Source organism: Ranitomeya variabilis, chromosome 6, assembly GCF_051348905.1.
Source record: "Ranitomeya variabilis isolate aRanVar5 chromosome 6, aRanVar5.hap1, whole genome shotgun sequence".
In the NCBI taxonomy this organism is placed as follows: domain Eukaryota; kingdom Metazoa; phylum Chordata; class Amphibia; order Anura; family Dendrobatidae; genus Ranitomeya; species Ranitomeya variabilis.
The window spans coordinates 34,085,620-34,112,658 of record NC_135237.1 but is presented as its reverse complement, the minus strand read 5'-3'; the positions used below and the strand labels follow the sequence as shown (position 1 = coordinate 34,112,658).

The following is a 27,039-nucleotide window of genomic DNA, read 5'->3' as shown; positions in this document are numbered from 1 at the left end:
TCGTATTGGCTCCTCTTCCCTGCTTGCTCCTCTGCTCGCTTTCCCTCCTCTCCTCTGCTCGCTTCCTCCCCTCTGCTTGCTTTGGCTCCTCTTCCCTGCTCGCTCCTCTGCTCGTCTGCTTCAATCTCGCCTTCATGGTGATTTTTCAAAGCTTTGCCAGCTTATTAGATTTTTCTAGATCCCATGTAAAGTTGCGTTGCTGTTCCATGTAGGGAGATTCTATACTGCCTGGATTAAAGGGGTTTCTTACATAGGACGTATATACTGTACTAGCTGAAGAGCCCGGCGTTGCCTGGGCATAGTAAATATCTGTGGTTAGTTATAGCACCTTACTTCTCTTATTTTCCCATCACGCCTCTCATTTTCCCATCACGCCTCTCATTTTCTCCCTCACACCTCTCATTTTCCCCCTCACTCCTCTTATTTTCCCCCTCACTCCTCTCATTCCCCCCTAACACTTGTCATTTCGACCTCACATCTGTCATTTTCCGATCACTCCACTATTTTCCCTCACTCCTCTCATTTTGCACTCACACCTTTTCATTTTCACCTCACACCCTTCATTTTCACCTCACACCTCTCATTTTCCCCTCAGTATATACATGTTTGTCATCTCCCTTTATATATAGTATACACCTGTATGTCATCTCCTGTATATAGTATATACCTGTATGTCATCTCCCCTGTAAATAGTATATACCTGCTGTACGTCATCTCCTCCTCTATATACCTATGTCATCTCCTCTTTTATATAGTATATACCTGTATGTCATCTCCTCCTGTATATAGTATATACCTGTGTCATCTGCTCCTGTATACAGTATATATCTGTGTGTCATCTCCTCCTGTATATAATATATGTGTGTGTCATCTCCTGTATATAGTATATACCTGTATGTCATCTCCTGTATATAGTATATACCTGTGTGTCATCTGCTCCTGTATATAGTATATACCTGTGTGTCATCTCTCCTGTATATAGTATGTACCTGTATGTCATCTCCTGTATATAGTATATACCTGTGCGTCATCTCTCCTGTATATAGTATATACCTGTGTGTCATCTCCTCTGTATATAGTATGTACCTGTATGTCATCTCCCCTGGTGGCTCAGTGGTTAGCACAGCAGCCTTGCAGCGCTGGAGTCCTGGGTTCAAACCCCACCAAGGACAACATCTGCAAAGAGTTTGTGTGTTCTCTCCGTGTTTGCGTGGGTTTCCTCCGGGTACTCCGGTTTCCTCCCACATTCCAAAGACATACTGTTAGGGAATTTAGATTGTGAGCCCCAGAGGGGACAGTGATGTGTGCAAACTGTAAAGCGCTGCGGAATATGTTAGCGCTATATAAAAATAAACATTATTATTATTATATAGTATATACCAGTGTGTCATCTCCTCCTGTATATAGTATATACCTGTGTGTCATCTCCCCTGTATATAGTATATACCTGTGTCATCTCCTCCTGTATATAGTATATACCAGTGTGTCATCTCCCCCTGTATATAGTATATACCTGTGTGTCATCTCCCCCTGTATATAGTATATACCTGTGTCATCTCCCCTGTATATAGTATATACCTGTGTCATCTCCCCTGTATATAGTATATACCAGTGTGTCATCTCCTCCTGTATATAGTATATACCTGTATGTCATCTCCTGTATATAGTATATACCTGTGTCATCTCCCCTATATATAGTATATACCTGTATGTCATCTCCTGTATATAGTATATACCTGTGTGTCATCTCCTCCTGTATATAGTATATACCTGTGTCATCTCTTCCTGTATATAGTATATACCTGTTTGTCATCTCTCCTGTATATAATAATAATCTTTGTTTTTTTTTAATAATCTTTATTTTTATATAGCGCTAACATATTACGCAGCGCTTTACAGTTTGTACACATTATCATTGCTGTCCCCGATGGGGCTCACAATCTAAATTCCCTATCAGTATGTCTTTGGAATGTGGGAGAAAACCGGAGTGCCCGGAGGAAACCCACGCAAACACGGAGAGAACATACAAACTCTTTGCAGATGTTGTCCAAGGTGGGATTAGAACCCAGGACTCCAGCGCTGCAAGGCTGCAGTGCTAACCACTGCGCCACCGTGCTGCTGTATATAGTATATATCTGTGTGTCATCTCCCCTGTATATAGTATATACGTGTGTCATCTCCTCCTGTATATAGTATATACGTGTGTCATCTCCTCCTGTATATACCTGTGTGTCATCTCCTCCTGTATATAGTATATACCTGTAAGTCATCTCCATCATATAGTATATACCTGTGTCATCTCCCCTGTATATAGTATATATGTGTGTGTCATCTCCTCCTGTATATAGTATATATGTGTGTCATCTCCTGTATATAGTATATACCTGTATGTCATCTCCTGTATGTAGTATATACCTGTGTCATCTCCCCTGTATATAGTATATACGTGTGTCATCTCCCCTGTATATAGTATATACGTGTGTCATCTCCCCTGTATATAGCATATACGTGTGTCATCTCCTCCTGTATATAGTATATACCTGTGTCATCTCCCCCTGTATATAGTATATACCTGTGTCATCTCCCCTGTATATAGTATATACCTGTGTGTCATCTCCCCTGTATATAGTATATACCTGTGTGTCATCTCCTGTATATAGTATATACCTGTATATCTCCTCCTGTATATAGTATATACCTGTGTCATCTCTCCTGTATATAATAATAATCTTTATTTTTTTTTAATAATCTTTATTTTTATATAGCGCTAACATATTACGCAGCGCTAACATATTACGCAGCGCTTTACAGTTTGTACACATTATCATTGCTGTCCCCGATGGGGCTCACAATCTAAATTCCCTATCAGTATGTCTTTGGAATGTGGGAGGAAACCGGAGTGCCCGGAGGAAACCCACGCAAACACGGAGAGAACATACAAACTCTTTGCAGATGTTGTCCAAGGTGGGATTAGAACCCAGGACTCCAGCGCTGCAAGGCTGCAGTGCTAACCACTGCGCCACCGTGCTGCTGTATATAGTATGTATCTGTGTCATCTCTCCTGTATATAGTATATACCTGTGTGTCATCTCCTCTGTATATAGTATGTACCTGTGTGTCATCTCCTCCTGTATATAGTATATATCTGTCATCTCTCCTGTATATAGTATATACCTGTGTGTCATCTCCTCCTGTATATAGTATATACGTGTGTCATCTCCTCCTGTATATAGTATATACCTGTAAGTCATCTCCTCCATCATATAGTATATACCTGTGTCATCTCCCCTGTATATAGTATATATGTGTGTGTCATCTCCTCCTGTATATAGTATATACCTGTATGTCATCTCCTGTATGTAGTATATACCTGTGTCATCTCCTCCTGTATATAGTATATACCTGTGTGTCATCTCCCCTGTATATAGTATATACGTGTGTCATCTCCCCTGTATATAGTATATACGTGTGTCATCTCCTCCTGTATATAGTATATACCTGTGTCATCTCCTCCTGTATATAGTATGTATCTGTGTCATCTCTCCTGTATATAGTATATACCTGTGTCATCTCCTCCTGTATATAGTATGTACGTGTGTCATCTCCTCCTGTATATAGTATATACCTGTGTCATCTCCTGTATATAGTATATACTTGTGTGTCATCTCTCCTGTATATAGTATATACTTGTGTGTCATCTCTCCTGTATATAGTATACACTCACCGGCCACTTTATTAGGTACACCATGCTAGTAACGGGTTGGACCCCCTTTTGCCTTCAGAACTGCCTCAATTCTTCGTGGCATAGATTCAACAAGGTGCTGGAAGCATTCCTCAGAGATTTTGGTCCATATTGACATGATGGCATCACACAGTTGCCGCAGATTTGTCGGCTGCACATCCCAAAGATGCTCCATACAAGGCAGGATGGATCCATGCTTTCATGTTGTTTACGCCAAATTCTGACCCTACCATCCGAATGTCGCAGCAGAAATCGAGACTCATCAGACCAAGCAACGTTTTTCCAATCTTCTACTGTCCAATTTCGATGAGCTTGTACAAATTGTAGCCTCAGTTTCCTGTTCTTAGCTGAAAGGAGTGGTACCCGGTGTGGTCTTCTGCTGCTGTAGCCCATCTGCCTCAAAGTTCGACGCACTGTGCGTTCAGAGATGCTCTTAGGCCTACCTTGGTTGTAACGGGTGGCGATTTGAGTCACTGTTGCCTTTCTATCAGCTCGAACCAGTCTGCCCATTCTCCTCTGACCTCTGGCATCAACAAGGCATTTCCGCCCACAGAACTGCCGCTCACTGGATTTTTTTTCTTTTTCGGACCATTCTCTGTAAACCCTAGAGATGGTTGTGCGTGAAAATCCCAGTAGATCAGCAGTTTCTGAAATACTCAGACCAGCCCTTCTGGCACCAACAACCATGCCACGTTCAAAGGCACTCAAATCACCTTTCTTCCCCATACTGATGCTCGGTTTGAACTGCAGGAGATTGTCTTGACCATGTCTACATGCCTAAATGCACTGAGTTGCCGCCATGTGATTGGCTGATTAGAAATTAAGTGTTAACAAGAAGTTGGACAGGTGTACCTAATAAAGTGGCCAGTGAGTGTATATGTGTGTGTCATCTCTCCTGTATATAGTATATATCTGTCATCTCTCCTGTATATAGTATATATCTGTATGTCATCTCCTCCTGTATATAGTATGTACCTGTATGTCATCTCCTCCTCTATATAGTATATACCTGTGTGTCATCTCTCCTGTATATAGTATATATCTGTGTCATCTCTCCTGTATATAGTATATATCTGTGTCATCTCTCCTGTATATAGTATATACCTGTGTGTCATCTCCTCTGTATATAGTATGTACCTGTGTGTCATCTCCTCCTGTATATAGTATATACCTGTGTCATCTCTCCTGTATATAGTATATACCTGTGTGTCATCTCTCCTGTATATAGTATATATGTGTGTGTCATCTCTCCTGTATATAGTTTATATCTGTGTCATCTCTCCTGTATATAGCATATACCTGTATGTCATCTCCTCCTGTATATACTATATACCTGTAGGTAATCTGCTCCTGTATATAGTATATACCTGTGTGTCATCTCTCCTGTATATAGTATATATCTGTGTGTCATCTCCTGTATATAGTATATACCTGTGTGTCATCTCCCCTGTAAATAGTATATACCTGTGTGTCATCTCCCCTGTATATAGTATATACCTGTATGTCATCTCCTCCTGTATTAGACCTCGTTCACACGTTATTTGGTCAGTATTTTTACTTCAGTATTTGTAAGCTAAATTGGCAGCCTGATAAATCCCCAGCCAACAGGAAGCCCACCCCCCGGCAGTATATATTAGCTCACACATACACATAATAGACTGGTCATGTGACTGACAGCTGCCGTATTTCCTGTATGGTACATTTGTTGCTCTTGTAGTTTGTCTGCTTATTAATCAGATTTTTATTTTTGAAGGATAATACCAGACTTGTGTGTGTTTTAGGGCGAGTTTCATGTGTCAAGTTGTGTGTGTTGAGTTTTGTGTGGCGACATGCATGTAGCGACTTTTGTGAGATGATTTTTGTGTGGCGACATGCGTGTAGCAACTTTTTGTGTGTCGAGTTGCATGTGACAGGTTAGTGTAGCAAGTTGTGTGCAGCAAGTTTTGCGCATGGCGAGTTTTGCGCGTGGCGAGTTTTATGTGTGGTGCCTTTGGAGTATGTGCAAGTTTTGTGTGAGGCAACTTTTGCATGTGTTGCAACTTTTGTGCATGTGGCAATTTTTCCGCGTGTGCAAGTTTTGCGTGTGGCGAGTTTTCCATGAGGTGAGTTTTGCGCGTGGCGAGTTTTGAGCGGCGACTTTTGTGTTTCGACTTTTATGTGGTGAGGTTGGTGTATGTGTGGTGAAATGTGCGCTGAGGGTGGTATATGTGTTCGAGCACGTGGTAGTGTGTGGCGCATTTTGTGTGTGTGTTCATATCCCCGTGGTGGTGTGGTGAGTATCCCATGTCGGGGCCCCACCTTAGCAACTGTACAGTATATACTCTTTGGCGCCATCGCTCTCATTCTTTAAGTCCCCCTTGTTCACATCTGGCAGCTGTTAATTTGCCTCCAACACTTTTCCTTTCATTTTTTCCCCATTATGTAGATAGGGGCAAAATTGTTTGGTGAATTGGAACGCGCGGGGTTAAAATTTCACCTCACAACATAGCCTATGACGCTCTCGGGGTCCAGACGTGTGACTGTGCAAAATTTTGTGGACACACACACACACACACACACACACACACACACACACACACACACACACACACACACACACACACACACACACACACACACACACACACACACACACACACATATATACACACATATACACACACTTACACACACACGCACATATATATATATATACACAAACACACACACACACACACGTGTATATATATACACACACACAGCTTTATATATTAGATTAATGAGCTCCAGAGCCGGGCTGCAGGGTCAATAAAGGCGAGTTCCTCCACAGTTTCATTTAGATTTGCACAGGAATTAGTACAATCAGTCTTATTCATTGTAAGTGAGAGCAAAACATGAAAAATGCATTTACGGCATATGACTTCCATGGCAGGACTGTCCAGACGTTTTTTTAGATGTGGCTGGTAGTAGAAGGGTTAAAAACAAATAATTTCCGGTCAATGGAAAATGGAAAAAAAAACCCGTTATATCCTGATCAGATAAAAGGTGCAGTGCGTGCCCGGTGCCAAGTGCTGCGGAGAAGCGTCGCCCGGTGCATGAAGGCCGCGGGTGACTCATCGGGACCTTGTCCCTGCGCACTGCCGGAGATTGATGGTCCCTGCCACTTTCTGCATTGGCCACAACACAGGCTGCCTCAGCCGGCAATTTATATGGAGGGGCTGCGTCTCCGGCAGAGTAAGGTGAGCGCTCTATGATACGTGCAGTGCAGCCCATTGTATTATTAATGCCCGCTTTGTTCCCGGTAATCTACTCAAGTCATCGCTCACAACCGTCCGGCTCAGGTGACTTCAGGGGTTTTTTGTTTTTATTTTCTCAAAGAAAGTGAAAATTGCTTAAAGAGAAACTCCTTTATGGGAAACGTAAAGGTAGTAAACGGGACTAATGCGAGGTGATCAGGGGGTTTTAGTTAAGAAGCACCTGACCACTTTCATGTTTTTCTCCGCGTTTTGGGCCTATTCAGCTTTCCAGTTTTTATTCTCTTTTTATTCCCGATTCTCTTTTGAACATTCCTTTGTTTTTTTTCTTTTTCAAATCCGCCATACGGTTCCAGAGATATGCGCCTTTTAATTTAGTGCAAATTTATATGATCTTTACAAAGGGACATGGTAAACAGCAGTCTAAAGTCACGCCCCCGAGGATCCAATGAGTCCCCAGTTGTAAAGGTTACAAAATTTAGCACTGAATAAAAATTCGCACTTCTGGAACCGTATGACGGATTTAAAAAAATAAAATAAATAAATAGAGAAATTATGGTTGGCTCCGATTTACCTGAATTCTTACCTCTTGGCGACCACACTGAATAAACTATGTTCCCCTATGCTGGGACTAATAACCTTGACTAAGATGACTTGGGATACATGCTAGAAAAAAATTCCAAGTAATGTCTGAACAGTCTCCGATGACCTTATTACAGTTTAACCCTGCACTACTGGAATTGTGGTCCAATAAGCAACTTTTTTTTTGTTTTGCAGATGTAGTTGATTTACACTCTAGCGTTTTACTGACTTTTGAGGCTTTACAATATCACTTTAAGATCCCATTAAAGTTCTGTTACCGATAAACACAAATTAGACACTATGCACTCACTCTTCTCCTCCTTTAAGGTCTCCCAATCTACATGTTTCGAAAATTTATGTAGAGCGGGCGTTTCCACGAAAAGACTTATATTTCATACTTATTGATTACTGCTTAACCCATATGTAGAAGACCGCCTGACTCAGCCAATCCCCTCCCTAGTGTGTCAATGTCTTGTGTAGTCTGTCCTGGTGTTCCCGGGCCTGTCCTGGTGTTCCCGGGCCTGTCCTGGTGTTCCCGGGTCTTGCCGGGTCTGGTCTAGCCGCGTCTAGGCTTGCCGGGTCTGGTCTAGCCGCGTCTAGGCTTGTCGGGTCTGGTCTAGCCGCGTCTAGGCTTGTCGGGTCTGGTCTAGCCGCGTCTAGGCTTGTCGGGTCTGGTCTAGCCGCGTCTAGGCTTGTCGGGTCTGGTCTAGCCGCGTCTAGGCTTGTCGGGTCTGGTCTAGCCGCGTCTAGGCTAGTTGGGTCTGGTCTAGCCGCGTCTAGGCTAGTCGGGTCTGGTCTAGCCGCGTCTAGGCTTGTCGGGTCTGGTCTAGCCGCGTCTAGGCTTGTCGGGTCTGGTCTAGCCACGTCTAGGCTTGTCGGGTCTGGTCTAGCCGCGTCTAGGCTTGTCGGGTCTGGTCTAGCCGCGTCTAGGCTAGTCGGGTCTGGTCTAGCCGCGTCTAGGCTAGTTGGGTCTGGTCTAGCCGCGTCTAGGCTAGTCGGGTCTGGTCTAGCCGCGTCTAGGCTAGTTGGGTCTGGTCTAGCCGCGTCTAGGCTAGTCGGGTCTGGTCTAGCCGCGTCTAGGCTTGTCGGGTCTGGTCTAGCCGCGTCTAGGCTTGTCGGGTCTGGTCTAGCCACGTCTAGGCTTGTCGGGTCTGGTCTAGCCGCGTCTAGGCTTGTCGGGTCTGGTCTAGCCGCGTCTAGGCTAGTCGGGTCTGGTCTAGCCGCGTCTAGGCTTGTCGGGTCTGGTCTAGCCGCGTCTAGGCTTGTCGGGTCTGGTCTAGCCGCGTCTAGGCTTGTCGGGTCTGGTCTAGCCGCGTCTAGGCTTGCCGGGTCTGGTCTAGCCGCGTCTAGGCTTGCCGGGTCTGGTCTAGCCGCGTCTAGGCTTGTCGGGTCTGGTCTAGCCGCGTCTAGGCTTGTCGGGTCTGGTCTAGCCGCGTCTAGGCTTGTCGGGTCTGGTCTAGCCGCGTCTAGGCTTGTCGGGTCTGGTCTAGCCGCGTCTAGGCTTGTCGGGTCTGGTCTAGCCGCGTCTAGGCTTGTCGGGTCTGGTCTAGCCGCGTCTAGGCTTGTCGGGTCTGGTCTAGCCGCGTCTAGGCTTGTCGGGTCTGGTCACGTCTAGACTTGTCGGGTCTGGTCTTGTCGTCTCTAGTCATTGTGCAGGTATATTATCTGAGGCATGTTATGAGTTCTTCAGTGTTGAGTTCATTTTCCCCCCTTTGATAGATTAACAAATCTAACCAGAATGTAAAGCTTGCTGTTATTTTTAAATCGATTTTGTTATTTTCTGTAACTTTATATTTGAAAAATTCAATAAACTCCAATTTTTTAATACCATTAGTGAAGTTGCTTCTTCTTTCTTTTTACGTATCATAAAATGTAACTGTCACTCCAACATCCCTGAGATAAGCGGCGCCAGAACAGCGCCAGAGTTTCCAGAACTATGCAAAAAAACCAAAAAAACCACAGGATTTATCTAAGAAACGAATCGCACACTGTACTAGTGACTTTATCTTGCATACACCTATAGCAGAAGAACATTTTGCTGGATTTCCCCTTTAAGGCAGTGGTATTCCCAGGATGTAAGTGGTGATATATGTCATGATTGTGTCGCTGGCAGTATATAGGACGTGTCGGTATATGGGACGTGTCGGTATATGGGACGTGTCGGTATATGGGACGTGTCGGTATATGGGACGTGTCGGTATATGGGACGTGTCGGTATATGGGACGTGTCGGTATATGGGACGTGTCGGTATATGGGACGTGTCGGTATATGGGACGTGTCGGTATATGGGACGTGTCGGTATATGGGACGTGTCGGTATATGGGACGTGTCGGTATATGGGACGTGTCGGTATATGGGACGTGTCGGTATATGGGACGTGTCAGTATATGGGACGGTATGTAGGATGGTAGGTAGGTGTCGGTAGGTAGGAGGTGTCGGTACCTAGGATGTGGCCGTATCTAGGATGTGGCCGTATCTAGATGGTATATAGGATGTGGCGGTATATAGATGGTATATAGGATGTGGCGGTATATAGATGGTATCTGGGATGTGTCGGTATATAGATGGTACCTAGGAGGTGTCGGTACCTAGGACGTGACCGTATCTAGGACGTGACCGTATCTAGCATGTGTTGGTATATAGATGGTACCTAGGATGTGTCGGTATATAGATGGTATCTAGGATGTGTCGGTATATAGATGGTATAGGCTCGGGCTGTGTAATTCTGTGCCCCGTTTTGTGTACACAGCTCTGCCCCGTCCTGCTGTCCTGTCTCCTGCTCTGCTTTCCTTTGCTTCCCTTCTTCTGGCTTTTCCAGATCTTTTGCTACCAGGGGACAATTCTGTAGATTTAACCCTAAGATGTCTGTACCGGTTTTTTTTTTAACCTGTAAAAAATACCTCCAAAACTCGCCTTTCAAAGTCCTAGAGGATTACCCATAATAGTGGGTAAGCCATAAAGGTCTATGGTGACAACATCCCTTTAATTATAGATAGAAATATAAGAATTGAAGGGATGATGTCACCATAGATCTTTATGGCTTATCCATCGCAGAGACCTAGAGTATTCTTGAGAACGGGGGTCCTGTGCCCACCATGACCCTGCCTGGTGCTGTGTCGGGCGGCTGCTGTCAGTGGAGAATTGGTTGTAGATTTGTGGCTCTCTGCATTGATTTCTATGGCAGTTTCCAAAAATAAAAAGCAGAGTGTGCTCGATTGCAAGTGTACATGGCAATATCCGGAAACTCCCATAGAAGTCAGCGGGCAAAGCTGCGCTTGTGCGGCCAACTCTACTGACAGCAGCCACAAGGCAGAGGGGGGGTGTCTCGGAAAATCATTTTTTTTGCCTGCAAGTTTCAGCATCAATCTCCAGAATGGAGGTCCTCTGTCCCCATCCTGCCTAGTGATGGAGGGGAAGCAGCGCACGCGCAGGTCTCTGACTGATACATATTATGCAGTTCTGTCTCCATGGTAACAGACTACAAACAATCCCTGTGTAGTCAGACCCAACACTCCTTTCCATCTCTTCTCTTCTTCCTGCTAACTTACTGTCTAATATGAGATCATCCCTTTAAGTCTGGGCAGGCTCTTGGTCTTCGGGTGTTCTCATTCACTGTCAGCAAACATGTAAGTGCAAGTAGCCATTTTTAAGACTCTGATGATAGATTCCATTGTGATGCCCGATTATCGAAGGTCGCCACGTTGTACCTCTCCGTTTTCTGACAAAGCCATGGCTCGGGTCTAATCTATTTTGATTTCTCTAATCTATAAACCCTTTCCTTGGAGAAAAGAAAGGATGATGGATTCAGTGTAATTCTCTGGCTGCGAACACAGAATTCCACAAGTCTGAGAAAAGTTAAAGGCTTCTCCATCATTGCCAGATACATCATGCTCATGGCAGCGCGCCAGCGTCAGGCCGGGCTGGGTGAATTCTATTGTGTTCCCTCGTCCCATTACCTCAATTGGATCTTTGCTGAATGTTCGTTGCAAGCAAATGATCTCCTTAAAGAAACTATAATGAAATGATCAGTACGGCACCGCTGCACAGATGGCAGTGCAAATAATTGGGCAGACTGTCACTCTCTTAAAGAGGACTCGTCACTGATTTTTATTATTATTATTTTAACATGGTGCAAATGCTGCTGTTCTCCTGAATCCGGCGATGTTATTCTTTTGTTCCTGCGCCACTCCGTTACTGAGATATGGCTTTCTTTATTTTTATTTTAGCCAACTGGGAGTGGTCCTCAAGAACACGCCCACAGAGCAGAGTTGGCCACGCCTGCATAGATTAAAAGACTAGATGTGTATACAGGGAAGAGGAGGCCATATCTCAGGAACGGAGAGGCGCAGGAACAAAAGAAAAACGGCGCCGGGTTCAAGAGAACAGCGGCATTTACACCAGATAACAAAAAAAATAAAAAATACATAAGGCAAGTAACAGGTACTCCTTAAAGGGATTCCTCATCAAAATTAAACTATAGCTAAATCTAGTCAAAAAGTGGATCTCTGTGGCAAGGGGGCCGCTGACTAATATTGTAGTTAGACCAGCCCCCTTTTCTGACTAATCTCCTGGTCTCCTTTTCAGCCTATTTGCATTATTTCATCTTTTCTTGGGTTAAAAGTTCTCATCCCCTCCTTTTGTCATATCATTTAATAAAGGGTTAATCTTGAGGACGGTGCAGGATCCCAGACTCTGTCCTCTCTGGCTTCTATCCAGTTTAGTCTGTGGCCACCTTTCATTTGTTTTACAAGGAACTCCACCTCCTTGACTGCAAACGCGTCGTCTTAAAGGTTCTTTGAAGCCGAACAAAATTATACTTTAAATGTCTCTGACTGCTAAAAAATTATAAAGGAGATGGTCCTCGCCCTCATCTTGCCCTCCGCTGTTCCCACCATGGCTCCAACTCCTTCACCCAGTTCTTGCTGGTTTATGCTTCCTTTTCTAGAGGCACAGTAAAGGCCGAGGAATGCCCGCTTGACCAATCGCTGGCAGCAGTGGAGTCCCGCCTCATCTGGTGATTGGCTGAGCAGGAAGAACTGTTGTGTCAGTCACAGAACCAGGAAGCCCAGAGGGAGGAGTAGAGGAAAGAGAATCCGAGGGGGGAGGAATGTAATGAGGCCGCCGGCTTAGATTGGGAGATCGGATCACAGCGTCATGAAATGCAGACCCCCTTCCTCAAGCTTCATGTGTATTTATTTATTTTTTACGTGTGACTGCAGGGGAAGAGGGTGCTCATGCAGAACTCGCGTGGATCTGAATCGCTGACTACATCCCTTATGTGTGAGCCATTATTTTATATGGTATTTTCAGCCAACACTACAGGGGTGGGGGCCCGATTCATTATTGCATTTGCATCCCTTTTAGTGGAGTTTTAAATGTTTATCACCCTTTCATCTTTGCATTTGAACCTTTTTTAAAGTCAATTAAATAATAAATATATATATTTTTGTTACGAGTGTGTTTAATGTTTCCAGATGTCTTCGCTCGATTCAACATTTGCAACTTTTCAAAAAGTCACAAAATTTGATGCAAATGTTCTCATTCCCACACCGGCCTAATTTTATGTACACCATGATTTTTTTATTTATTTATTTTTTTATAGCAATGTTTGTTACGACTTGAAAATCATGCGACTTTTTTTTATGCTCTAAAAAGTAAAAAAAAAAGTTAGACTGGGAAAAAAAGGACCATTTTTGACTGTGCAAAATTCATGAACCATTTTGATGAATTTGGTTCAAAAAACATAGCCGAATTCCGAAAGATTTAAAAAAAAAACAAAAAAAACCTGTGACTTTGAGAAGTGAATGATTTTCTTATAACGTCCTTTTAGGAAATCTTGGTATAGTGAAGATTGCAGAGGTGATCAGTCGCAGCTCCGGCGCCTGTAATGGAGGGGTCTGTGTTCTCAGCGGGGGCCGCGCATCCTGCACTTAGGTGGTTAACATTCAAGGACTCGAGCCGGTTTACTAGGACGCTCAGGTATTAGGGCACGATTCCCAGAACCTGTAAACTGCGGTGACACAAATCACCGCTGCAAACGCAATGCTCTTCTATGGAGGCGATCCACAGACGCCTCGAGCTTGTGACTGCACTTGGCCGCAGTTTAATAGTCCGGTGACTCGACAGTCACGTTTCTCATATGCCATCATCGTTTATTACAGGCTGAATAAATGGGAAGGGGGCATAAATAATGCCAGGATCCTATATAGTAGTATCGATAGTGTATGCCCCCCCATTAACCTAAATAGCTGGAGTAAATTTCTCGCTTTTGCAAATGGCGCATCTTTACTCCAGCACAACCCTTCATCAAGATTTCTTCTTTTACAAAGCTCTTTTTCCTCTTCTCTTTCCCAAATCATGTATTTGTGCTGCAAATACAGTATAAACAGAGCCTAAAGTGATCCTTAAAGTGCACCTGTCACTTTCCCTAATTTATAATTTTGTTACCTGGTGTAAATGCCGCTGTTCTCCTGAATCCGGCGATGTTTTCCTTTTTTTCCTGCGCCTCTCCGTTCCTGAGATATGGCCCTTTCTTTCCTGTATACATATCTGTTCTTTTGAGCCAAGCGGGTGTGGTTGCCAAGAACACGCCCACAAAAGAATTGATGATCCCACCCACTTGGCTATATATTTATATACAGGAAAGAAGGGGCCATATCTCAGGAATGGAGAGGAGCAGGAACGAAAGAAAAACATTGCCGGATTCGGGAGAACAGCGGCTTTTACACCAGGTACAAAAATATTACCGTACATGTTTATTGCAAGAGACAGGTCATCTCTAAAGAGGAAGGATCCTAGATATTGGCGTGTCTGAATACTCCATATCTATTACAGAATGTGGATTTGATTATTGAGGAGCAGCCGCATCTTCTGTTTTGTGGCTTTCAGACACGGTGCACACCGTGATCTGGCGCCAATGGACATCTGCCTGGTTTGCAGCCAAGACGATGAGCTGGCAGACTATATAAAGGGCCCTGTTTCTCCTTCCTCTTGTGGCTTTCGTTCTCCATATTGCTCGCACATGGCACATCATGCCAATCCCGCTGCTTTCAGGGTGAGAATCACAGCAATTAAAAGAAAGAGAGAGAAAAAAAAATGCCTGAAAGATTAAACTGCGGCTCTCCTGGAAGACGTGAGGACGTGCCACGCTGTGCGCTTAATGAGCCAAGATATGCAAATGTCCTGCCGAAGACGCGCCGGATCCTTCCTGAGCTGCAGAAATAGATGAACAACAGAAAAATTATGATGATTTTTTTTCTATTTTGGAGATCATTTATTTTGATATCTTATTGTACTTTATTATGGAGGGTTTGGCGCTGCCACACTTTTCGTGAACCGGTTCATTTAAATATCTCAATCTTTGACTTTCGTGCAAGCGCTCCCAACAAGAGGTCCAGAAAAGACGAGACGTTCTGGATCCGGAAATCTATATTTATTTCATGGGGTGAACGCATGGGCCTCTCTCCTCGGTGAGCCAGGTATCTACCCACTTCATCCTTTTAAAGCCCCCATATTTATTGAATAAAAGTCATCCAAAAGCCTCTAATTTTGACCCTCTCTGTACCGAGACCTCCTGACTGTGCCCTGACCAATGATGTTGGGGGAAGAAAGAGGGATTCCAATGTGTATGGGGCCCTATAGCAGGCACCGGTAATTTTATGACCTCCTTGATGGTGGGGTCCGGAGACTGTGCCGTAATCGGAGAAACATGAGCACCTTCTTCGACATTGCCACATATTTGGCAGCTCGTTGGCCCCTCCAGATGGCCTTGGCTTTCATTCTCGCTGGATGTAATACACGGGGGAGGCAACGGGGGACGGATGTAATACACCGGGGGAGGCAACAGGCAACGGGACTGGATGTAATACACAGGGTGAGGCAGCGGAGGCCGGATGTAATACATTGGGGGGAGGCAACGGGGGACGGATGTAATACACCGGGGGAAGCAATGGGGGCCGGATGTAATACACCGGGGGAGGCAACGGGGGGCCGGATGTAATACACCGGGAGAGGCAACGGGGCTGGATGTAATACACAGGGTGAGGCAGCGGGGGCCGGATGTAATACATCGGGGGAGGCAACGGGGCTTGATGTAGTACACCGGGGGAGGCAACAGGGGACAGATGTAATACACTGGGGGGAGGCAGTGGGGGCCAGATGTAATGCACCGGGGGAGGCAACGGGGCCGGATGTAATACACCGGGGTAGGCAACGGGGGCCAGATGTAAAACACCGGGGGAGGCAACGGGGTCCGGGGTCATTGCACCAATAACACTGATCATTTTCTCCCTTTCTCCATTTATGTGGCCATTTCTCCTTTTATTATGTATGCCGCTTTTCTTTTTTCTGTTCTTCTGAGGTCCCGGTGATCTCTCGGTCCATTTATCCATTATAAATCATCCATCTATAAGCCGATGCACCTGACAAAGGCTGAATTAAGGGAGCTGGACCTCCTTGACGCTCTCTGCTGCGAGGCTCGCAAGCCGGAGTACGTGGGAATTGACAAAAATAAAGATTTCCAGACATAGGAAGAAAAAAAATAAAACCTCAGACAGTCCTCGAAGCTGATGACCTGTGCCGTCTACATCCGTGACCCTTACATTACCGAGGACGGTTGGGGTGGGAATTGGAGGAATTCAATTATTTTATTTTTTTGCTAAACTATTATTATTTTTTTTTTTTGCATCCTAAATGGAATTTATACGTAAAGTCACTATAAATAAGAGTTAGCAGATCTGATGATTCCACGGCTTTGATCCTCCCTCCGTGACCCTCGCGTCTGAATTGCTGTGTGACGTAATGGCCCCGTGAGGCCGGGCAGAGATTTTACACTTGAGAAGTTGGTTAAAGTTTCATAAAGCTGCGTGTGAACTCCGGGACGGATTTGTGATTTTTGTTTTTCTTTTTTTTTCTTATTGCTGATGTAGTTTTGTAACTTTTTGCTGTTTTCCAGGGCGGGCACTATGCGCCGGATGGAGCGGGACAGAAGCTGAAAGTTGGGTAGAGAAGCGCCAGTCTCCATCCCACAATGGGAAACGCCACTACCAAGTTCCGCAAAGCGTTGATCAACGGAGACGAGAACTTGGCTTATCAAATCTACGAGAGTAACCCACAGCTGAAAGATTCCCTGGATCCCAATACCTCCTATGGGGAACCCTACCAGCACAATACGCCGCTGCATTATGCCGCACGATATGGGATGGGCCGCCTCATGAGGTTAGTGTTCTCAGAGCTACAGAGGCATTTGCAACTTGTTAATGCATCTAAAGTCAACGAAAAAAATGTTAAATAACCTTGATTAATAATCTTATGCAATTTTTGTGTATGTAGCTCACCATACACCTACACAAATGTTAAGCTAATCTGGCCCACCACTAGAGGGAGCTCAAAAATATACTACATGTTGTGTACTACTCCCTCTAGTGGAGGGTCAGCCGATCAAAATGTTATCACTTAGAGAAATTAGGGCTCACTAAGTGAGGTGGATCCTCGAAGCCCAAGGTCCAGTTGGCGCATGGGCATTGGTGCAGCAGGCAGATGAAGGACGGGTAGCAGAGGTACTGGAGGCCACAGACAGATGTTCGGGAGACCACAGACTGGTAATGGAGGTACTGGAGACCACAAACTGGTAGCAGAGGCACTGGAAGCCACAGCCAGATGTCAGGGAAACCACAGACCGGTATTGGAGTTACTGAAAGCCGCAAGCTGATGTGAGACTTCTGGGAGACCCCAGACAGGTAACAGAGGTCCTGAAAGACTGGGAACTGAAAGCCGCAGGCATACTGGAGACGTCCTGGAGACCGCAATCAGGTAGCAAGGGTACTGGTAGCTACAGGCCGAAAGGAGATGTCCGAGAGACTGCAGACAGATAACAGAGGTACTGGAAGCTGCAGGCAGACAGGAGACATCCTGGAAACTACAGAGAGGTAGTGGAGTAGAGGTCCTGGGAGACCGGGAACAGGTAGCAGAGATGCTGGAAGCTGCAGGCAGACAGGTAGCAGAGGTAATGGAGCAGAGGTCCTGGGAGACCGGGAACAGGTAGCAGAGATACTGGAAGTCGCAGGCAGACAGGAGACATCCCAGAGACTGCAGACAGGTAGCAGAGGTAAAGGAAACCACAGACAGGTTGTGGTGCCCAGACAAACTAAGAGCCTTAACACCAGGACACAGGTGTGTTTCTTTGGAGGCAGATAATCACATAAGATCACGCTGGGCTATTTGCAAAGCTTTCCGTGGAGCACAAGAACGTTTTGTGGACCAGGATGAAGGCAGCAGAGCCCAGACACGGGACAGGTGTGTACCAAATTGTTCTGAGACACAGTTATTTTACAAATGTAAACTATTTTAACTTGTTCGTGACATAGGATGTACTATTATGTCCTATGTCGGGTGTGGGTGTAAGGAGCTGGCTCAGGAGCGGAGGTAGGCAGGCGTCCACTGTGTTGTACAGTGGGCGCCTGCTGCTAATTAAAAAATAATGTACTTTAAAGAATAAAGAACAACAAATCTTCATACGACTATGGGGACGGAAACATTATATACATATATTATAAAAAAAAAAAAAGGTTATGTTTCTTGGAAGAAGAAGAACAGGATGGAAAAATCGCCCAGGAAAATAAACAACCTGGAATCTTGACTTCCATGTTCATTCCATCCCTTCCCCTCTTTGTTGGTATGTGGTGAAGGGGCTGGTTGTCCGGAGTGGCGCTCGCTGGAGTGGCGCTCGCTGGAGTGGTGCTCGCTGGAGTGGCGCTCAGGTCGCCGCTGTGATGCAGCTTTCATACATCGTTTTCCATATGTTGAAAGGTCGGTCCCAGCCCATCCTTGTGATTGAAGTGGATGGTGACTAACGTGCTGGGGTTTATTAACGATATGTGTCGCCCTATAAAGCTGTGATCCTATAATTATATAAGGCTTGTAAACCGGCTTTCCCAGCATGTACATGTGCATGTAATTTTCTGTATGCAGTGCGGTTAGTAAGGGTGTATTGATACTGTGCCGCCAGGTTGGGGGTTCTTAGAAACAAAGCAGCTGACCGACAGCACAACAGATGCACGTCCTAGTTCCACTGGACCCCCATGGAAAATGCACATACCATATAAGAAAGGAAGGACAGCATCCAGTCCAGGTGAAAGTGTTCAAAAACTAATTCCTTTATTTGCCAAGGTGCGACGTTTCGACCCAGGTGGGTCTTTATCAAGCATGCTTGATAAAGACCCACCTGGGTCGAAACGTCGCACCTTGGCAAATAAAGGAATTCGTTTTTTAACACTTTCACCTGGACTGGATGCTGTCCTTCCTTTCTTATAAGGTTGGGGGTTCTTGTCTCACCTCAAAACTTTCATTATTTATTTTAATTTTTTTCTTTCAACGTCTGCTTTTTTGCTGCAATGAAAATTTAGCAGTATCCCCCTTCCAAAAAGAAAATGACCCTACTCGCTGCATATCTAAAAGGAAGAGTCGCAAAGAAATATTAATCCATAAGACAATCTGTCGCTTTACAAATGTCAAGGATGAAAATGGTACTTTTCTGTAATCTGGGCGCCACTGCCTGTTTGTTCCCGTGGAGTCAGACCACTTGTTGGTTGCGCTCCTATTGGCTGCTGGATGAATGGGCATCTGTGCCATTAACGTAACTTTTCTGTATCTCTAAATTACACTTCTTTTTCCCTGTGATGGAACTTTCAATGGAATCTCCTAAAATAGGTGTGAAGTTTCAAGTGAATTAAGCCACCCATATCCCAACCGTCCATCCATCTCTCGTCCATCCATCCATCTCTTGTCCATCCATCTATCCATCTCTCATCCATCCATCTCTCGTCCATCCATCTCTCATCCATCCATCCATCTCTCATCCATCCATCTCTCGTGCATCCATCCATCCATCTCTCGTCAATCCATCCATCTCTTGTCCATCCATTCATCTCTCATCCATCCATCTCTTGTCCATCCATCTCTTGTCCATCCATCCATCCATCCATCTCTCATCCATCCATCTCTCCTCCATCCATCCATCTCTCATTTATCCATCCATCTCTCATTCATCCATCTCCCAACCATCCATCCATCTCTTGTCCATCCATCTCTCGTCCATCCACCTCTCATTCATCCATCCATCTCTCATTCATTCATCCATCCATCTCTCATCCATCCATCCATCCATCTCTCCTCCATCCATCCATCTCTCGTCCATCCATCCATCCATCTCTCGTCCATCCATCTCTCGTCCATCCATCTCTCGTCCATCCATCTCTCGTCCATCCACCCATCTCTCGTCCATCCACCCATCTCTCATTTATTCACCCCTCTCATTTATCCATCCATCTTTCATCCATCCATCCATCTCTCGTCCATCCATCCATCTCTCGTCCATCCATCCATCTCTCGTCCATCCATCCATCTCTCATTCATTCATCCATCTTTCATCCATCCATCTCATTCATCCATCTATCATTCACTCATCCATCCATCTCTCATTCATTCATCCATCCATCCATCTCTCATTCATCATCCATCTTTCATCCATCCACCTCTCATTCATCCATCCATCTCTCATTCATCCGTCCATCTCTCGTCCATCCATCCTTCTCTCGTCCATCCGTCCTTCCCTCGTCCATCCGTCCTTCCCTCATCCATCCGTCCTTCCCTCGTCCATCCGTCCTTCCCTCGTCCATCCGTCCTTCCCTCGTCCATCCGTCCTTCCCTCGTCCATCCGTCCTTCCCTCGTCCATCCGTCCTTCCCTCGTCCATCCGTCCTTCCCTCGTCCATCCGTCCTTCCCTCGTCCATCCGTCTTTCTCTCGTCCATCCGTCCTTCTCTCGACCATCCGTCCTTCCCTCGTCCATCTGTCCTTCCCTCGTCTATCCGTCCTTCCCTCGTCCATCCGTCCTTCCCTCGTCCATCCGTCCTTCCCTCGTCCATCCGTCCTTCCCTCGTCCATCCGTCCTTCCCTCGTCCATCCGTCCTTCCCTCGTCCATCCGTCCTTCCCTCGTCCATCCGTCCTTCCCTCGTCCATCCGTCCTTCCCTCGTCCATCCGTCCTTCCCTCGTCCATCCGTCCTTCTCTCGTCCATCCGTCCTTCTCTCGTCCATCTGTCCATCTCTCATCCATCCCTCTCTTTGGGGCCATTTACACCACCTCTTTGTATGCGCAGGCTTTATGATCTCCCACAGAAGCATCAGGAACCAGTTTATTGATTCACAAACAGAATCAGTTTCCATCACTTTCTCCTTTATAAATCTGCTCTATAAGTAGATCTGATGCGTGAAGCTATAAAAATACCGGCATAAAAATGTAACATGATCTTTTTATATCTATCAATTTCCAAAAATGGAAGAAAAAAAATAGATGCGTTTTGCGATTCTGTAGCACATGATGAGGGTCTGGTCCCAGGGGCTGCCGCCACCTACTCCCATCTGTTGGATGGCAGGCTTTCTGTGAGGTGTAAAGACGTGCGGTGTATAGTGATCGATCTATCTCTCTATCTATCTATACTTTAGTTTTTTTTAATTCCATTTTATCAGGCGGTGTTATTTACAGCCCCCACCCCTCCCCATTGTACGTTCACCATATAGGATAAATATTTTTAGTATTAACTTTGTGTTTATGACATGGCAGACATGGGGGGCCTTCAGTCGGCAGTGGGGGCTGGTAGACATACATTTACATAGTATGACACTTTGCTGCTGTCTGGCACTATGGACGCTGCAAAGTGTCATGCACAGGTACTATGCTCTGTCAATCAGTACGTTTAGAAGAGTATACATGCGGTTAGTTGGCTAGACAGTTGCCCAAGGGAAGAAATGATGCCTAGAAATAAACCAACTTATTGTTAGCCCTGACTGGACTGATATCTGGCCTAAGGAACGCCAAGGTGTGTCATGAATTCCACAAGATGTGGCATGAATACACCACAAATTGCACAAAACATTTGCAACTTTTCAAAGCAGTTTATAACGTAGTTGCATGGTGTAATCTGCTAGAGGACTGTTAATCTGCAGCCTGATCCAACTTTCAGATTCTTCTCTTGAGGGAGTGTCACTCACAGTAATATAGGCTGGATGTGAGGTGTGTGTTTATCCAGGTCGCTGCTGTCTTCATTAGCTCATATGAGCTCCTCTTCTTTCCTGCACTTACAGTATTTCTTCTTCATGTGCTTTCTTCCCTATCTATAGCATGTTTTATCTGCCCTCCCTGAAACTGTATATGCTCTCTCCCCTCTTCACACTGTGGACATTGTGTACCCTCTGCTGCTATCCCTAACACTGAAAGAAGGGAGGTGGTTGAGCAGACTGAGCCATCAGAAGCAGACGTTCTGCTGGATTTTTTATATCTTTGCGGATCGCTTGGCTAGATATTAAGACTATTTAGAAGCTTTTGTAACTTTGCAATTTAGAGAGCAAATTGGCACCTTTTTTTCTAATCTTGGACAACCCCTTTATATGTTAAAGGCCCGCACAGCGGCAATTACAGGCTGCTAATGTATAACTAGAGTTGTGTTGTTGTACGTTCTGAACTGTCTACAACAAATCATCTGAGATAGATAAATGTCTTTGCTGATTTTGTGTTGTGGTGAACTTTTGCCCCGGCCGCCCTGCTCCTATGTAATCACATCCAGTGATTCCATTCCTGGGGGCTCGTTAGTTCCTTATTACATCGGGAGCATCAGCTTCCTGCTCCTCTAATTATATCCTTTGCTCATTTAATTATAAGGCTTCTGCTTCTCTTCTTGCAAAATGATTAGAAGTCCTTGACTGTGCTGAGCAGGTACGGGAGGTTCGCTCTGATAGACTCATCTCAGACAGATAGAGATCATGTACTGTATGTGACAGGGGAGCCGCAACGCCCACCTCCTTCCTACAAGAAGGTGTACCCTACATTATCCAACCCCAAATTTATACTTTTCTCCAATGTTCATGGCTTTCTGTCTCTCATAATCTCTGACAATGCCACAAAAATGAAATATAATATGAATCATGTATGCACAGAGGGTGCTGCCTCCCCGTCAACGAGGTATATACAGGCTGTGCCACCTCCCTGTCAACGAGGCCTGCTCTGGCCTGTGCCGCCTCCCCTTCAGCGGGCCCTGTTCTGGCCTGTGCCACCTCCCTGTCAGCGGGGCCTGCTCTGGCCTGTGCCTCCTCCCCTTCAGCGGGCCCTGTTCTGGCCAGTGCCGCCTCCCCGTCAGCGGGGCCTGTTCTGGCCTGTACCGCCTCCCCGTCAGCGGGCCCTGCTCTGACCTGTACCGCCTCCCCGTCAGCGGGCCCTGTTCTGGCCTGTGCCGCCTCACCGTCAGCGGGCCCTGCTCTGGCCTGTGCCGCCTCAATGTCAGCGGGGGCCTGCTCTCGCCTGTGCCGCCTCCCCGTCAGCGGGCCCTGCTCTGACCTGTACCGCCTCCCCGTCAGCGGGCCCTGCTCTGACCTGTGCCGCCTCCCCTTCAGCGGAGCCTGTTCTGGCCTGTGCCGCCTCACCGTCAGCGGGGCCTGTTCTGGCCTGTGCCGCCTCCCCGTCAACGGGGCCTGCTCTGACCTGTGCCGCCTACCCGGGACTTGTGGCCAGGTCAGACTTTTTTCTCTTTTTAATATAGTATATTTTTCATATTTATGCCAAAATGTACAAGTTTATTTTCCTGGCACAATACCTCTGAGAGTATGTTTTCCTTTTTTATGGGACAGACGTAAAGGGGTATTCTCAAGTTTGAAAGGTATCTTTTATCCATGGGATAGAGGATAAGTTTCCAATTGCTGGGAGCTTGACTGATGGGATCCCCCACCGCTCTTGTAAACCAGGGTCTGAAGATGACCGGCTGAATGAAGAGGAGGTTGATCATGCGCATTGCCACTCCATTTGTTCTTAACGAGACTACCGGAGCGCTGCGTTCGACTGATCTTTCCGACTCCCATTATAGAATGAACCTTCGCTCCATTCAGTGGATCGGTGGGGACCCCAGTGATCGGACTTCCAGCGATCGGTAGTTATGCAGTAGTCAATGGGTGGGGGATAACTGTAAAACTTTAGAATACCCCTACAAAGAAAACCTATCGTCTTAATGAGAAAAACCTACTCAATGACCGTAGATGAAACTATGACTTTTTCTAATGACATACATTATATTGGAGAAATCAAATGATTTCCTCCATTTCAGCTTTGCTGGGATTGCAGATTTTATGCATCATGTGAAAGTCAAACCTGTGCCTTGTGCTCAGGTCTGGAAGGATTTTGTCATATGATGTGAGTTCATTTGCCTATTGTTTTCAACACTTGAGAATCGCAAACCAGTTAAATTAGTGCATCCCCGATAAGCAGTGAATGAAAATTGGGCAGAATTTTTCTTCACCTCCTGCCAGGAGCCTGAAATGTACTTTTATAATACAATATTGTTATTTATCAGCCATGTAATAAAATATCCCTGTGTAGTAGACAAGGTTAAGAAAGTAGGTTAAGGAAAACGATACAACTGCTTGTAAAGGGTTAATCTGCAAGAGGAGGACATAGCTGCATGTAATAGGTTAGTCTGCTACAGGAGGACATGTCTGCTTGTAAAAGGTTCATTTACTGGAAGACGACGTAGCTGCTTGTAAAGGGCTAATCTTCTACAGGAGGACATGGCTGCATGTAATAGGTTAGTCTGCTACATGAGGACATGGCTGCTTGTAAAAGGGTTAATTTACTGGAAGATGACATAGCTGCTTGTAAAGGGCTTAACATGCTACAGGAGGACATGGCTGCTTGTAAAGGGCTGATTTACTGGAGGACGACGTAGCTGCTTGTAAAGGATTAATCTGCTAGTGGAGGACACGGCTGCATGTAATAGGTTAAGGTACCGTCTCACAAAACGATTTACTAACGATCACGACCAGCGAAACGACCTGGCCGTGATCGTTGGTAAGTCGTTGTGTGGTCGCTGGGGAGCTGTCACACAGACAGCTCTCCAGCGACCAACGATGCCGAGGTCCCCGGGTAACCAGGGTAAACATCGGGTTACTAAGCGCAGGGCCGCGCTTAGTAACCCGATGTTTACCCTGGTTACCAAAAAAAAAAAGTACATACTCACATTCCTGTGTCCGTCAGGTCCCTTGCTGTCTGCTTCCCGCACTGACTGACTGCCGGCCGTAAAGTGAAAGCAGAGCACAGCGGTGACGTCACTGCTGTGCTCTGCTTTCACTTTACGGCCGGCAGTCAGTCAGTGCGGGAAGCAGACGGCAAGGGACCTGACGGACACCGGAATGTGAGTATGTACTGTTTTTTTTTTTTTTACATTTACAATGGTAACCAGGGTAAACATCGGGTTACTAAGCGCGGCCCTGCGCTTAGTAACCCGATGTTTACCCTGGTTACCAGTGAAGACATCGCTGAATCCGTGTCACACACACCGATTCAGCGATGTCTGCGGGACCTCAACGATCAAAAAAAGGTCCAGGCCATTCCGACACGACCAGCGATCTCACAGCAGGGGCCTGGTCGCTGGTACGTGTCAAACATAGCAAGATCGCTAATGAGGTCGCTGTTGCGTCACAAAACTTGTGACTCAGCAGCGATCTCGCTAGCGACCTCGCTTAGGCTACTTTCACACTAGCGTTAACTGCAATACGTCGCAAATGCGTCGTTTTGCCGAAAATACGCATCCAGCAAAAGTTCTTGCTGGATACGTTTTTTCGTCATAGACTAACATTAGCGACGCATTAGCGACGCATTTGCGACGCATTGCCAAACGTCGCGTCCGTTTTGCGACGCTTGGGCGTGTGTTAGCGGACCGTCGGGAGAAAAAAACCTTACATGTAACGTTTTTTGCTCCCGATGGTCCGCTTTTTCCGACCGCGCATGCGCGGCCGGAACTCCGCCCCCACCTCCCCGCACTTCCCCGCACCTCACAATGGGGCAGCGGATGCGTTGGAAAAATACATCCGCTGCCCCCGTTGTGCGGCGGAGACCACACTAGCGTCGGGAACGTCGGCCCGACGCACAGCGACGGGTCTTTCCCGACACTAGTGTGAAAGTAGCCTTAGTGTGACGGGGGCTTTAGTCTGCCACAAGAAGACATTGCCGGTTGTAAAGGGTTCATTTACTGGAAGACGACGTAGCTGCTTGTTAAGGGCTAATCTGCTAGAGGAGGACATGTCTGCATGTAATCGGTTAGTCTTCTACAAGAGGACATGGCTGCTTGTAAAGGGCTAATCTGCTAGAGGAGGACATGGCTGCTTGTTAAGGGCTAATCTGCTAGAGGAGGACATGGCTGCTTGTTAAGGGCTAATCTGCTAGAGGAGGACATGGCTGCTTGTTAACGGCTAATCTGCTAGAGAAGGATGTGGCTGCTTGTAAAGGGTTGATCTGCTAAAGGAGGATGTGGCTGCTTGTTAAAGGGAACCTGTCACCCCGTTTTTTCCGTATGAGATAAAAATACTGTTAAATAGGGCCTGAGTTGTGCATTACAATAGTGTATTTTGTGGACCCCGATTCCCCACCTATGCTGCTGAAATACGTTACCAAAGTAGCCGTTTTCGCCTGTCAATCAGGCTGGTCTGGTCAGATGGGCGTGGTGTCTTCCCCCAGATCTTGCTTATTTTTCCGTTGGTGGCGTAGTGGTTTGCGCATGCCCAAGTCCAGAATCCACTGCACAGGGGAGGGAAAAGAGCGCGATCTGCGCTATTCCCCTGGTGATCGGTGGGGGCGGCCATCTTCCTGTGGCCGCGCGTGCGCAGATGGAGCGCTCTGCTGCCCGGGGCTTCAGGAAAATGGCCGCGGGATGCCGCGCGTGCGCAGATGGAGATTGCGGCGGCCATTTTCCTGAAGCCCCGGGCAGCAGAGCGCTCCATCTGCGCACGCGCGGCCACAGGAACATGGCCGCCCCCACCGATCACCAGGGGAATAGCGCAGATCGCGCTCTTTTCCCTCCCCTGTGCAGTGGATTCTGGACTTGGGCATGCGCAAACCATTATGCCACCAACAGAAAAATAAGCAAGATCTGGGGGAAGACACCACGCCCGTCTGACCAGACCAGCCTGATTGACAGGCGAAAACGGTTACTTTGGTAACGTATTTCGGCAGCATAGGTGGGGAATCGGGGTCCACAAAATACACTATTGTAATGCACAGCTCAGGCCCTATTTAACGGTATTTTTATCTCATACGGAAAAAACGGGGTGACAGGTTCCCTTTAAGGGCTAATCTGCTAGAGGAGGATGTGGCTTCTTGTAAAGGGTTGATCTGCTAGAGGAGGATGTTGCTGCTTGTTAAGGGCTAATCTGCTAGAGGAGGACGTGGCTGCTTGTAAAGGGCTAATCTGCTAGAGGAGGATGTTGCTGCTTGTTAAGGGCTAATCTGCTAGAGGAGGACGTGGCTGCTTGTAAAGGGCTAATCTGCTAGAGGAGGACGTGGCTGCTTGTAAAGGGCTAATCTGCTAGAGGAGGAAGTGGCTGCTTGTGAAGGGTTGATCTGCTGGAGGACGAGGTAGCTGCTTTTAAAGGGTTAATCTGCTAGAGTA

At 46.3% G+C, this 27,039-nt stretch overlaps 1 protein-coding gene across 2 annotated transcripts in view; it reads left to right on the top strand.

Annotated features, from left to right (window-relative positions):
• The window catches only part of ANKIB1 (ankyrin repeat and IBR domain containing 1), a 93,987-nt gene that overhangs the window by 5,726 nt on the left and 61,222 nt on the right, over positions 1-27,039 (top strand). For both annotated transcript variants that reach the window (XM_077268198.1, XM_077268197.1), the window contains exon 2: positions 16,512-16,774. In XM_077268198.1, coding sequence (XP_077124313.1) covers positions 16,587-16,774 — 188 coding nt within the window. In that variant the 5' untranslated portion in view covers positions 16,512-16,586. The remainder of the gene's footprint in view (positions 1-16,511; positions 16,775-27,039) is intronic.